Source organism: Elephantulus edwardii, unplaced genomic scaffold, assembly GCF_000299155.1.
Source record: "Elephantulus edwardii isolate Elephantulus edwardi_28Jun2011 unplaced genomic scaffold, EleEdw1.0 scaffold00213, whole genome shotgun sequence".
In the NCBI taxonomy this organism is placed as follows: domain Eukaryota; kingdom Metazoa; phylum Chordata; class Mammalia; order Macroscelidea; family Macroscelididae; genus Elephantulus; species Elephantulus edwardii.
Genome location: NW_006399963.1, coordinates 4,902,901 through 4,917,645, shown reverse-complemented (window position 1 = coordinate 4,917,645; position 14,745 = coordinate 4,902,901). Strand labels below are relative to the sequence as shown.

The 14,745-nt window shown below is 38.4% G+C and overlaps 1 protein-coding gene across 1 annotated transcript in view; it reads left to right on the top strand.

The window, feature by feature from the left end:
- Positions 1 to 6,005, top strand: part of LOC102844012 (olfactory receptor 49-like) — a 52,707-nt gene extending 46,702 nt beyond the window's left edge. Inside the window, exon 3 of the mRNA XM_006897735.1 lies at positions 5,055 to 6,005. Within this exon, the coding sequence (XP_006897797.1) occupies positions 5,055 to 6,005 (951 nt within the window). The remainder of the gene's footprint in view (positions 1 to 5,054) is intronic.
- Positions 6,006 to 14,745: the final 8,740 nt, after the last annotated feature.

The following is a 14,745-nucleotide window of genomic DNA, read 5'->3' as shown; positions in this document are numbered from 1 at the left end:
TTTGTTGTTTGTTGTTATATGCCATCAAATCACTGTGACTCATAGCTACTCAATTTACAAAAGCTCTGAACCTTGCTCTATCTTAATCCAACCTCATTTTCTCTGACACCCTACCCGCATTACCCCAGTCACTGAGTCAATCCAGCTCATCCAAGATCTTCCTCTTTTGCACTGTCCCTCCACCCTTCCAACCATGATGTCTTTCTCCAAAGACTGGTCTTTCCTTCCAACATTCCCAAAGTATGTGAGCGGGGCTTCAGAATCCTTGCCTCAAGAAGCATTCTGGTTTCACCCTCTCCAGGATAAACCTGTTTATTTTTCCAACAGTCGATGATAAATTCAATACTCTTCTCCAGCACCAAATTCAAAGGTGTCAGTTCTCCTTCCTTAGACATTGTCCAACTTTCTGGTGCACAGCAAGTAATTGTGAAGACTATGGCCTGGATCATGTGCACCTTGGTTTTCAGGCACATCATTATTCTCCAGTATTCTGGAGTGATATCTGACAGCAGATTTTCTCAATATAATTCACCTTTTGATTTCCTGGCTCCTGATACCAAGTCCTTGATCTTCTGCAGCAAGTGAGTCTTCTTCCAATCCTGATGCCACATTCCTCCTCATAGAGCCCACCCTCCCGCATGATCTTTTCTCCATATAAATTTAAAAGTTTTGGATACAGGATGCATTCCCAGTGTATACCTTTCCTAATTTTGAACCATGCAGTGTTTTCTTGCTCTGTTCTAATGACTGCCTCCTGGTCCAAGTATATATTTCAATCAAGTGTTTTGGGATTCCCATTCTTCTCACAGTCAGCCACAGTTGTGATCCACAGTCAAATGCCTTTGCAAAGTCAATGAAACACAGATAGACATTCCTCTGGTACGCTCTGCTTTCAGCCAATATCCATCTAACATTGGCTATAATATCCCTAGTATCAAAGCCTCTTCTAAGCCCAGCCAGCACATCTGATAGATCTCTGTTGATGTACTATTCCAGTAATTTTGGAGCTTGAATTTGCAATACAGTGTTGTGAGTGACAGGATAATACCCGTAAGCATACAAGGAAGTCTAGTGATTACTACTATCATTCAAATATATTCACCAACAACCAGAGCCAAAGAGAAGGAAATAGAAGAGTTATACCAACTTTTGCAGTCAGAAATTTATTGAATATGGTGACTGGGATGTAAATATTTGGAACAGTGAATAAGGATCAGTACTTGGAAACAAGGACTTGGTGACAGAAATGAAGTTGGAGAGAGAAGGATAGAATTCTGTACAATCAATAATTTATTCATTGTAAATACTTTTAATAAGGAACATAAAGGCAGGTTATACACATTTATTTCACCTGATGATATGCACAGGAATCAGATCAATTTAATCTTTGGAAAGAATCACTGAAGAAGCTCAATATCAGCTGTGAAAACTAGGGCAGGTTCTGATTGTGGAACAGACTGTTAACTACTCATATGCAAGTTTAAACTAAAGAAGGTTAAATCTAATCCACAAGAATCAAAATCTGGCCTTAAGTCTATCCCAGCTGAATTTCAAAGTCATCTCAGGAACAGGTTTGAGGCCTAGAACACTAATGGAAAAAAACCAGATGAGCTGGGAGAGGGTATCAAGAATATTATCCAGGAAGAATGTAAAAGATCATTACAAATACAGAGGAGGAAGAAAAGACCAAAATGGATGTCAGAAGAGACTCTGAATATTGCACTAGAGTGCTGAGACCAAAGCAAAGGGAAGAAACCAAGAGGTTAAGGAGCTGAACTGAGGATTTCAAAGGGCAGCATGGGAAGACAAAACAAAGTATTATAATCACCTGTGCAAAGAAAATCAGAAGGGCTGAACTTGCTCAACATTTCTTAAGCTGAATGAGCTGAAAAAGAAATTCTGGCATTTAGTTCTAACACTTAATGATTGTTGCTAGCAGGGGCCTATTCCTTAGAGAGGAACATGATCCTCAGGAAGGCAAAGGGTTGGTGAAAGAAAGACCCTCAACCAAGTGGATGATGGACACAATGACTGCTTCAATGTGTGCCAAGAAATGTGAGGATGGCATAAGATAGAACAGGTTTCAGATTAGTTGTTCATAGGGTTGCTAAGATTGTACTTGACTTGATTGCACCTAACAACAACTTATAGTCAACTGATCTTTGACAATGAGATAAAATTAGTTAATTTGGGAAATGGCAAGCTCTTTAATAAATGGTGCTGGCAAAATTGGAAAACCATCTGTCAAAAACTGAAGCAAGGACCACACTTCATACCACATAGAAAATCCAACTCAAGATAGATGAAAATATCCCAGATCTTTTTCATAATAAAATATGTGCCATTAATCTGCATACCTGGCCTTGGTATACTTGTACATATCACTTGTGTAAAATTACACTCCAGAATTCTACATGAAATCTGTAACAAAATTCAAATTAAAGTGTTCAAAACTCCCTGGAATCTAGTCATATAGTATCTTTGAAAAATTTTGGCAAAGAACAATTTGAACATTAAGAATCATCTCATCAGAGACAATGAAAAAAAAAATACAAGGCTTGTGCCAATAACTTCTGTTTTCTAAAGTGACTAATTAGCTGTCTCTAAGAGACCAGTTCTAATCTTATTTTCCCTGCTTGTATTTTTTTAAGCTCCTAAAAGAATTTTCAGAGTCTGTGCTCTCTGCTTATTGACCAGCCATATGCTGGGTGGTGACCAAATGTAATCCTACGGAGAAATTGTTACAGAGGTATTAGGTCAACATGCTTGGAGAGTCTCGTCTGTGATGCAATAGAATAAGGATACTCCTTCATGTGGAAAAGTGGGTATTTAATGGAGTACCTTTTTACAATAAAATATATTTTGGAGTAGATGTGCAGAAGATATATTTGGCTGAGGCATGTCTCTACAGCTCTTGGGGATGGATTTTCAGAAAAGCAGCCTGTTTGTGTTAGTTGGTTCAGGAGGTGGATGAATGAGTTGAATATCACGTGGAAAGAGTATTATCCTTTCCTCTAGAACCTTATTAAGTCTCAATAAACTTCTAAGTAAGCATTGTGGAAAATTAAATCTGGATATTTTATACACTCTGTTCCTTTCTGGTGACATGATATGGGAGGTGCTATGATAGAGCAGGGTAATTAATTTTGTCGTTAAACCCTTATGAAGTCTTAGTAAAAATGTAGGTAAGTTTCGTGGACAATGGAATGTGACCATTTTATACATTCTATTCCTTTCTGGTGCAGCATGTTGAGTTTTGTAACTGAAAGGTAGACTTCACAAGCTGCTAACCAGAACAAAGATGGGTAGACTCATTAAGATCTATAGCTATTAAAAAAATATGGACATGGTTATAATTTGGATATAACTCAAAAGCAAAGAGGTTTTAATGGGGTTTCAGTTGTGACATTGCCATATAGCCAATAGCCCACTGAGGTACAAAACATTCTGGGATGTAGAGAACACAGAGACAGGCTTTGTTAGTCTGGGATTTTGTGAGGGTACAATAAAGACAGGCTCAAGATGGAGGTTCAGAGCTGCTGTACATAGGGTCGCTATGCATCACACATGACTCAATGGCACATAATATACTATGGCAGATTTCGAAGGAGGAGTGGCATCCAATTCCTAAATAACATGCCTCTGGGAGCTCTATGAACTTTGATATATGCCAATAGTCGTAGATGGGCTTCAGGCCTTCTCTTCATAGGTTCACTAGGAATTGTGCTTGATTTACAACATAACAAAGATATACTCAACAACTTATGACAAATGAGTTTCTTCTCTTCTTTCTTCTCAGTTCAGTGCAAGCTCTTTATTTCTTGGCAGTTAGTAGCTGGACTAGGAGGAATTTTATCTCATTAGGTGAATTGTGCCAGTTCTTACTCTCACTGAGCTATGAAGATGTGTTTCTCTTGTTGCTGTGATCTGGTGAGGGATCAGTGTCCTTCAGGGAGGTCTACAAGTGAGGCAATTCAAAGATAGGGATTTGGTTGTGTGAGTAGTGCATTCAAAGGACTACACCCTTAGGAGGTGAGTGGTATACTTTAGACTTCAGACATTTGTCATGGTGTCAAGACAATAGAACTAAATACTATCATGAGAGATTGTCAGAGATAAGAAAATGATTAACTGGAATTTGACTTAGTAATGAGTCACAGAGCCCATGTTGCAATTATGCCCTTTTTAAGTGGAGTAATACTAACTACTTTGACACTAGATTTCTATTACAGCTTTGAGCAATGGGATTATGAACTTAAAATGTATACTGTTACCTAGCAAGTTTGACGCCTCAGCCTCTAGTCTCTTCAAGATGGCTGTGCTAAAATGATAATTTCTAAGGTCCGTGTCATTCTAAAAAACTATTAAGTCATAATAAATTAAACTGTAATATAGAAGAAAGTAAGATAAGTAGATCTCAACTTTAAAATTTCATCTAATATTAAGCTAAGGTCAATGACTTATTTTTCCCCTCTTTAAAAAATACTGTGTTGCAGCATTTTAGAAACAATACAAGCTTGGAATTATTACAAACTTGGAATATGACCAAGTTCTATGACCCGAACCCTGTAAGTATTAACTTCTCCTTCTGTAGAAAAGAACTTTAGATAATAAACCACTTATTATTACTGAGAACTTAATAGAATAATAAATTTATGAGAAGAGCACATTATGAAGCATTAGTAAACCTCAGCAAATGAGAATGATGACTTTGATGATCATCATAATAAATATGATCATGATGATTTAGATAAAATAATTTCTTGTACATTTTTAAAATTTATTTTTAAAGGGAATATTACAATTATTTTTTCTAATAAATTGATTACATGGTTCAAGAAAATATTTTATACAAATTCAATAATCCCATATATAGAACAAGCTATACATTATATTTAGTGTTATTCTAATGATTGTATCACATGTAGATTATGAGAAATGCATATACAAGCAGGTAAAAACAAAGTTTACAAAATTAACAAACTTTCCAAACACAACCTAGTTCTCAGAGGCCTTCTATTGTAGGTTTGAACGTGTAGATGATGCAGCTATAGAAAGAGATGCCTGTGGAAACGGAGAATGAGACTTCTGTCCAGGAATTTATCCTGGAGGGCTTTCCTGCTGTTCAGCACTTGGGAAAAGTCCTCTTCCTGTTGCATCTGCTGGCATACCTGGCATCCATCACAGGAAATGTGGTCATAGTCACTATCACCTGCCTTGATGCCCATCTCCACACACCGATGTACTTTTTTCTCAGCATATTTTCCTGCTTTGAGTGTTGCTTCATAAGTGCTGTTATTCCTAAGTTGATGATCATCTTTCTTTTAGGCATCCAAACAATTTCCTTTACTGCCTGTTTCATACAAGCTTTTGTATTTGTATTTGTTGGAGCGACAGCTTCCTTCTTATTAGCGGTGATGTCTTTGGATCGGTACATGGCTATTTGCAGACCGCTACATTATTCCACCATCATGAACTGGAAAACCTGTCTCCTCCTTGTCACAGCTTGCATTGCTTTGGCTTTCATTCTCGTCACTGGTCTAATGGTAAAAATTTCCCAATTATCCTTCTGTGGTCCCAATGTTATCCCTCACTTCTTCTGTGACCTTGGCCCCCTGATCCACCTCTCCTGTTCTAACACCAAATCTGTTGAAATGTTGACTTTCGTTCTGGCTTTGTTTATCCTTATTACATCCCTTATTATAACCATCACTGCATACAGCCATATAGTAGTCACAATTATTCATCTCCCAACAGTCAAAGAACGACAGAAGGCTTTCTCCACTTGCTCATCTCACCTTATTGTCCTCTTTCTGATGTATGGCAGTTGTGTCTTTATATATGTGAAACCAAAGCAATCCAGCAGACTGGACTCCAACAGAGAGGCTGCCCTTGTGAACACTGTGTTTACCCCACTACTGAATCCTGTCATCTACACGCTACGGAACAAGCAAGTACACCAGGCTCTGAAAGAGAACATGTGTAGAATGAGAGCAAGAAGATAAAAATCACTTGTCAGAAATGGAAAGTTTATGGGAATTGTTTGTTACCTACCAGTCAATATAGCAATCTGCTGAATACCTAATGGAGAAATCCTTACAGATTTCACATATTATTTGCTTGCATGTCTCTAGCAAAATCTTTGTTTTTCATTGCCACATTTTACTTTATTGTGTTTAAATATCTCTTTCCTTCCACAACAATCAGTTTTCATTGAGAATTGTTTCTCCTCTTCATATAAATCATGTGTTTTGTTGCTGTTGTTGTTAGGTGCCATCAAGTTGAGTACTACTCAAAGCGACCCTAAAAACAAAAGATCTGAACACTGTTCTATTTTATGCCATCCTCACACCTCCCGGCACACAAGAGTCCAATGTAGCAATCACTGTATCAATCCACCTGGTTGTGGGTCTTCCTTTCCTTCGCTGATCCTCCACCCTTCTTAGCATCATGTTCCTTTCCAAGGAGCAGCCCATCCTAGCAACATGCCTAAAGTATGTGGGGTGAAGCCTCATCATTTCGTGCCTCCAAAGAGCACTTTGGCTGCACCCTTTCCAAGACATATGTGTTTGTTCTGTTAGCCATTCATGGATGTTCAGTGCTCTTCTCCAACACCACAGCTTGAAAGGCATTCATTCTTCTTCTGTCTTTATTCATTGTCCAGCTCTCAGATTCATAGCAAGTTGTCTGAAAGATTATAGCCTGAATCAGATGTTCCTTAGTCCTTAAACTGGTATATTACTCGTCAATAATTTGGAGAGGTCCTTAAATATAGAATTTCCCAGTGCAATGCATCTCATTAATTCCTGACTGCTGATACTGAGGGATTTAATTGTGGATCCAAGCAAGATGAAGCTATTGAGAGTTTCAATCTTCTCTCCATTCATCATGATGTTTCCTATTGGTCCAGTGGTAAGAATCTTTGTTTTCTTTGGAAACAAAGAAATCATGTGCTTAGAATTACCAAATTTAGTAATTTGCATTCTATTTCTCTCTAATCATAAATACAATTAATTAGAATGTGTAACTCTTTTCCAAAGGATATTTAAATAAACAATATAAAGGATTCTGTATTTAGTTTTGATTACAAAAAGAAATGATGGAAATTGAATCTATACTATGGCCCACATTTTCTCCTTACTAAATCCAAAGAAAATATTGTTTCTTTCACCTTATTATATATATCACCTACCCTAGCTATGCTCTTAATTGCTGTTCTTGTACTTAGTTACACATGTCTGCATGCTGAGAAGACATTCTCGTAATTCATCCTTTACGAAGGGAGAATAACTAAGTCCAGCTCTAGCAACTAACAAATACTCCTATTTCACAAATTATTTTTTTAGAATGAGATCCTCAAACTATTTTGTGTTTCTTATTCTTTCCTAAACTAAAGCTATTAATACAGAAGATGTGTGTGTATCTTTTTACACATATGACTATGTTTTTTATGTGTATGTGTGTGTCTCTATGTGAGAGAGAGAGTATATCCATATTAATTGAAAGGGCATATCTATCATTTCTGTGATATCTTTGTGAGAAGATATTGAAACTCGGTTGTTTGCTTATATGTTTTATATTCCTTAAAAATAATTCAAACACGTATTTTTTACCTAGTGGTCTTGTCAGCACTTTTTCTAGTTGATATTCTAAAATCAATATCCTCATACACTCAATTATTAATCTTTGTGTAGTTTTATCTCCTATATCCAAGAATGTAAACATAAACATTTAATATTCAGAGGATATGACTCTAAAAGGCTCTTTTTTTAATTTCAAAAAACAAATATAATTAAGATGCGAAAAATTTTACAAGATATATTCAACCTTGTTGTTGTTGTTATGTGCCGTCAAGTTGTTTGCGATTCATAGCGACGCTATGTACAACAACCCTAAACCCTGCTCTATCCTGTGCCAATCATATTGCCTCTGACACACCCATCCCGATTACCCCAGTCACTGAATCAATCCACCTCATAGAGGGTCTTCCCCTCCTGAGCTCTCCCTCCACCCTACCAACTATGATGTCCCTCTCCAAGGACCTGTCTCTCCTTATAATATGTCCAAAGTATGTCAGACGAAGCCCCAGAATCCATGCCTCCAAGGAGTAGTCTGGTTTAACCCTTTCCAGGATGAATCTGTTTGTTTTCTTGGCAGTGCAGGGTACATTGAATACTCCTCTCCAGCACCACAGCTCAAAGGCATCAATTCTCCTTCTATCCTCCCTAGTCATTGCCCAACTCTGATGCATAACAAGTGATTGCAAAGACCATGGCCTGTATCCAGCGCACCTTAGTCTCAAGAGAGGCACCGTTGCTCTTGAGTACTTTAGAGAGGTCCCTAACAGCAGACTTTCCGATTGCAATACATTTTTTTTCTTTCCTGGCTGCTGGTGCCAAGAGTGTTGACCATGGAGCTAAGCAAACTGAAGCTGTGAACAATCTCAATCTCTTCGCCATCCATCCTGATGCTACCAATTGTTCCAATGGTGAGAATCTTTGTCTTCTTGACATTGAGCCTCAGTCCATACTAAAGGCTGCAGTCCTTGACCCTTCGCAGCAAGTGCATGAGGTCCTCCTCAGTTTCAGCAAGCAGGGTTGTGTCATCTGCATAACGCAGATTGTTGATAGATCGTCCGCCAATCCTGATGCCACACTTCTCCTCATAGAGCCCATCCTCTCGGATAATCTGCTCTGCATACAGGTTGAAAAGGTATGGAGATAGGACACACCCCTGGTGTACACCCTTCCCAATTTTGAACCATGCAGTGTTTTCTTGCTCTGTTTTGATTACTTTTTCTTGGTCCAAGTATAGGTTTTGCATTAGCACGATTAAGTGTTCTGGGATTCCCATTCTTCTCAGAGTCAGCCACAGTTTGTTATGATCCACACAGTCAAACGCCTTTGCATAATCAATGAAACACAGATAGGCATTCTTCGGGTATTCCCTGCTTTCAGCTAAAATCCATCTAACATTAGCTACAATATCCCTAGTACCACCACCCCTTCTAAACCCAGCCTGGACTTCTGGCAATTCTCTGCTGATGGACTGTTCCAGTCATTTTGGATAATCTTCAGTAGAATCTTGCTTGCATGTGAAATCAATTATATTGTTCCATAGTTTCCGCACTCTGTTGGGTCACCCTTCTTTGGAACGGTAACAAATATAGATCTCTTCCAGTCAGTTGGCCAAGTGGTTGTTCTCCAGATTTCTTGGCACATCAGTCTTTTCTCTCTCTAATGTGATGTTGCTTTTTTGTCAAGTGGGGAGGATTTTTTTATGTTGATTTGTAAGCACTATTGACAGCTTTAGTTTTAATCTTGTGCAGCAAGTGCTTTGAATCCTCTTTACTTTAAGCAAGCAAGATTGTTACTAAGTCTTCCAATCCTGATGCTACATTCATCTTCATATAGTTAACTTCTCATATTATTTTCTCAGCATACATATTGAATAGGTATGGAGAAACACCTTTCTTGGTTTAAAAACCATATTAAAAACTAAATTTGATACATTTAACCCTAACTACTAAACATCAGATGAGTCGTGGGATGATGTCAAAGATATCTCCCATGAAGAAAGCAAATGCAGGTGAGAAAGATCAAATGTGCCAAGAGCTGAATGAAAGCATTCCATGTTTCTGAAACTGAAAAAAGTGAAGAACAAGTTAAAGCTTCAAGATGTAATACTGAAGGATTCCAAGTGCAAAATACTTCCTTTCTGTATCAAAAAAGTTGCAAAACAAGATGGAAGAGATGCACATAATCACGCTACCAAAAAATAAATAAGTTGGTTGACACCCAGTCATTTCAGAAAGTAATACAGGATCAAGAATCAATGCTAATGATGCAGTGAAGGCAGTGTCAAATACTAAAGTCCAGGAATTCTTGCAATACTAACTGGCATATTGCGATAAGCATATTCAGCCTTGGAGATGCTCATTAGTCTATGAGAAGAAATTTGAAGGGCAACAGACTGGAAAATGTTTGTTGTTGTTTAATGCCGTCGAGTCGTAGACGACTCATAGCGACCCTATGAACGAACAGCCTGAGCACTGTTCGTACATAGAGTTTCCGGAGGCAAGCCATTTCAGAAGTGAATGCCACTCCTGCTTCCAGGCTTGATTTAGTCGGGAAGCTCCAGCCAACACTGTTCACCATGGGTGCCCATTACCACGACTGGCACATCACTGTCACAGGCTTCAGCATCACAGCAACCGCGTTTCTTTTTTAAAATATGATGTAATTGTAAACAAAGCTGCAATAAACATGGGTGTGCATATATCTGCTTGGATGGCAGACATGGTCTCTCTGGGGTATGGAAGCAGCCTAAGGGCCCATCAACAAACGAATGGATAGAGAAGCTGTGGTATACCCGCACAATGGAATACTACGCAGCATTGAAAGACAAGGAACTCATGCAATATTATTCAAAGTGGGTGACCCTGGAGGACATTATGCTGAGTGAAATATCTCAGTCACAAAGGGACAAATACTGCATGGTGCCACTGTTGTAGAATGGGTCTGTCATCAGCGTGGGGGTATGACAGAAAAAAAACTCGATAAGTTATGTATATTGTATTGAAACAGATGAGGGAAAGAACAGATTAGAAGTGATATATGATTATTATGGTTAGCACAGGAGTCCAGAATTAAGGTTGCATAGAGAAGTGTACTCGGGGTGCGGAGTGGGGGGAAGGGACGTGGGAATTGTATACTAATGAAGGCATTTTTTCTTTTTTTTCTTTTTTCTCTCTTCGGAGGGGGAAGCGAGCTGGTGGGGAGGGGTGGGAAGGGAGAAAATTGCGGCAATGAATGAATGGAAATCCAAAACCTCTGTAAAAAAAATTCAATAAAAAAATATGATGTAATTTATGTGGAAAATATAGAACAATATCATTAATGTCACATGCAAGTAAAATCTTGCTGAAGATTACATTTAAATGTCATAAACAATATATTATATGGAACTTTAAGAAAATCAAGATAGATTCAGAAAAAGATATAGCATGAGAGTTATCAATATTGATGTCAGACTTAGATGTACACTTGTGTTCTACTGACTGTGCAAAAGGTGATGGGTTTTTTTATTGGTTTGCTAACAAAGTTCATATACATTGTGCTTCACACTATTCTTCATTCACATTGTGTTCCATACAATCATTCTCATGCGTTATGTTTTCTAAAATTAATCACCATTGTATCTTGCCCATCTTTATCCTGTCTTTTCACCAGTGTCCTTTCCATTTCCTCCTCCTCCCCCCCACCATCCACTCACCAAACTGTGCAACTCTGTGGTTTTCCCATACCCATCCTCACCCCTCTGTTCCCAGCTTTGCCCCCCTTGAGCTCCCATACATGTTTTATTTGTGCAAAAGTATTTAACTATGGAAAGAAGCTATGCTGCAATCTCAAAAGCCTGTGGTTCAAATCCAAAAGCTGCTCCGAGGTAAAAAGATGGGCAGGCTTCTCCTGTATGATTTACTGACTCTGAAAACACACTAGAAGATAAGCTATGGATCTGCTCTGACTCTATAACAAACAGCAACAATAATATTGAGAAGATTCCAAAACAATATTGTGAATCCAAAAACATCTAACCTATGAGTAGATCAAGAAGCAATTTTCAGAATAGAAGAAGGGAATATTTCATAGTTTCCCATGTATATCTTGCTGTTGTTATGTGCTATTAAGTCAACTCCAACAATGGTTTTGTACCTTGCCCTATCCTTAGCCACCTTCACTGACTGACACACCTGATCCCATTGCCACAGTCACCTTGTCAATTCACCTCATTTAGGTTCTTTCTCACCTACACTAACTCTCTCTACCCTTCTAAGCACTATGTCCTTTTCCAAAGACTGATCCATCTTGGCCCAAAGTATGAGACAGAGATTCAAAATCTTTGTCTTCAAGGAGCAACCTTCACCTTCTCCTGCATAAACTGTTTGTTCTCTTCACAATCCAGTCCATGGTTTGTTCAATACTCTTCTCAAGCACCACAACTCAAAGGCATTGATTCTTTTTCTGTAATTCTTATTCATTATCCAGCTCTTATATGCATAGCAAGAAATTGAGAAGTCCATTGTGGAGGGGATTCAGCCCCTTTGTTCAGAGGGTCACTATGAGTCATGCTTGACTCAAAGGCAATCATTAACAACAATTACATGACTTGAATTAGATGCATCTTTATCTCTAGACTTACATCATTTCTCTTTCGCACTCTGGAGAGATCCTGGACATCATATTTTTATTTCCTGTCTACTGGTACCAAAAGTGTTGATTCTCAATGGGCAATCTCCTCCCATGAGATTAACTGTCTCCGAAAAACCACTAGAGAGTCAGCTATAGTCCAGTTCCTACTCTATGGTACACAACAACAAAAAAATCATCAGGAAATATTTCTCATCTCAAGGAGCTTATAAAATGCCAGGAAAAAACAAAGATAATGCATGCCTTTGTTACCCTGTACTGACTTGTAGTGACATATCTGTTTGTTCTTTTGGAAGCGCTTGGGATATTCAGTACTCTTCTCCAACATCTCAGTTTAAAGGCATCAATTCTTCTTACATCCTTATTCATTGTCCAGATCTCAAATACATAGCAAATAACTGAAAAGACTATGATGCTCTTTAATCCTCAAATTCACATCATTATTCCTCAACAGTTTGGAAAGTTCCCTGACTACAGGATTTCTAAATGCAATGTTGCTCCTTATCTCTTGACTGATGGTACCAAGAATATTGATTGTGGATCCAAAGAAGATGAAATGATTGAGAGTTTCAATCTTTTCTCCATCTATCATGATGTTGTCCATTGGTCAAGTGATGAGAATTTTGTTTTCCTGATGTTGAGATACAATGTGGAAGACTGCCAAGTCCTCACTTTCAGAAAACAAGATTATATCATCCACATAACTAAGGTTATTGATGTTGTTATTGTGTTCCATAGAGTTGAAACTGACTCATAGCTGACCCTCCAGTGGGTTTTCAAAGGCAAAAATCACATGGAGGAGCTTGACCATTCTTTTCCCATGGAGCAGCTGATGGATTAAAATCACATGCCTTCGGGATTGCAGTGCAGATTCTTATAACTTGATGAGTCTTCCTCCAATCTTGATTCACGTTCTTCTTCATAGAGTTCACTTTCTCAAAACTTTGTTCAGTGTAGAGATTAAATAAATCTGGAGAAAGAATACAACATTGAAACAAATCTTTCCTGCTTTTAAACCATGTAGTATTTCTTCTGTTCACACAATAGCTTCTTTGGCTAGGTACGGGTTTCACACGAGCATGCAACTCAGTGTTCTGTGGTTGCCATTATTCTCTATGATATGTATAGATTGTTATGATCCACACAGTCAAATGCCTTTGCATAGTCAATAAAGTCAATAAAGCACAAAAAGGAATGTTTCTTGTATTCTTTGTTTTCGGTCAGAATACTAGAACAAACAGCTATGCCTGAGAAGGTACAGTCAGAGTGCCCCTTGAAGGCAAAGATGATAATACTTCATCTCAAATAATTTGGGCATGCTGCCAGGAGAGGTTATTCCTTGGAAAAGAACATGCTTGGAAAGGTAGAAGGATGATGAAGGAGAGGAAGACCCTCAAACAGGTGGATTGACAGTGACTACAGCAATGAGCTTGAGTGTGTAAGAGATTGTGAGGATGGCACAGGGTTCAGATTTGTTCTTCATAGTGTTTCTAGGAGGTGTACTCAATTTGACAACGTGTAACAAAAACAACAACAATAGTGATCTTAAGCATGTGCCCTCTCTTTCACTCTCTCTCTCTCTTCCTCTGTGTGTGTGTGTGTGTGTGTGTGTGTGTGTTATCTGACCCTTTCTTTAGTGCAAAGTCTTGTCATATCATATATTCATTTTCAAAATGGTTTCTTTGCTTTTTTCTTGTTAAGATTTGTTGTTGTTATTGTTATGTGCTGTTGAGCTGCTTGTGACTCATAGCCACCCTATGACAGACCCTATTCAGAGAGACAACAGCTCTGAACCTTGCCAGTATTGAGCCTGCCTCATTGTCTCTGGCACACCTAACCCTGTTAACCAGTCACTGAGTCAATTCAGCTTATCCAGGGTCTTCCTTTCTTATGCTGTCCTTCCACCTTTTCAAGCATGATGTCTCTCTCAAAAAACTAGTCTTTCCTTGCAACATGCCCAAAGCATGTCAGACAAAACGTCAAAATCCTTGCCTCCAAAGAGCAGTCTGGTTTCACTCTCTCCAGGATGAACCTGTTTGTTCTCCTAGTAGTCAATGGTATATTCAATATTCTTTCCCAGCACCACAACTCAAAGGTAGAAACTCTTCTTCTGTTATCCTTAGTCATTGTCCAACTTACTGATGCATAAGTAGTTGCAAAGACCATTACTGAATCTGGTGCTCCTTAATCTCCAGACTGACACCATTGCTCTTCAGTAATTTGGAGAGGTTCTTGACAGCAGATTTTTTCCAGTGCTATTAATCTTTTCTTTATCTATGTACTGTCCCAGCAACTTTTGAGTGATCTTTAGCAGTATTTTTCTTGCATGTAATATCAACGATATTTTTGTATAATTTCCACATTCACTTGAATCACCTTTCTTGGGAATGGAAACAAATAATGGACCTCTTCCAATCTGTTGGCCAGACAGCCATCCTCCAAATTTCCTGCCATAGACTGATGAGTGCATCCAAGGCTGCATCTGTTAGTTGAAACAGGTAAATTGGTATACCATAGATTCCTGGGGCCTTATTTT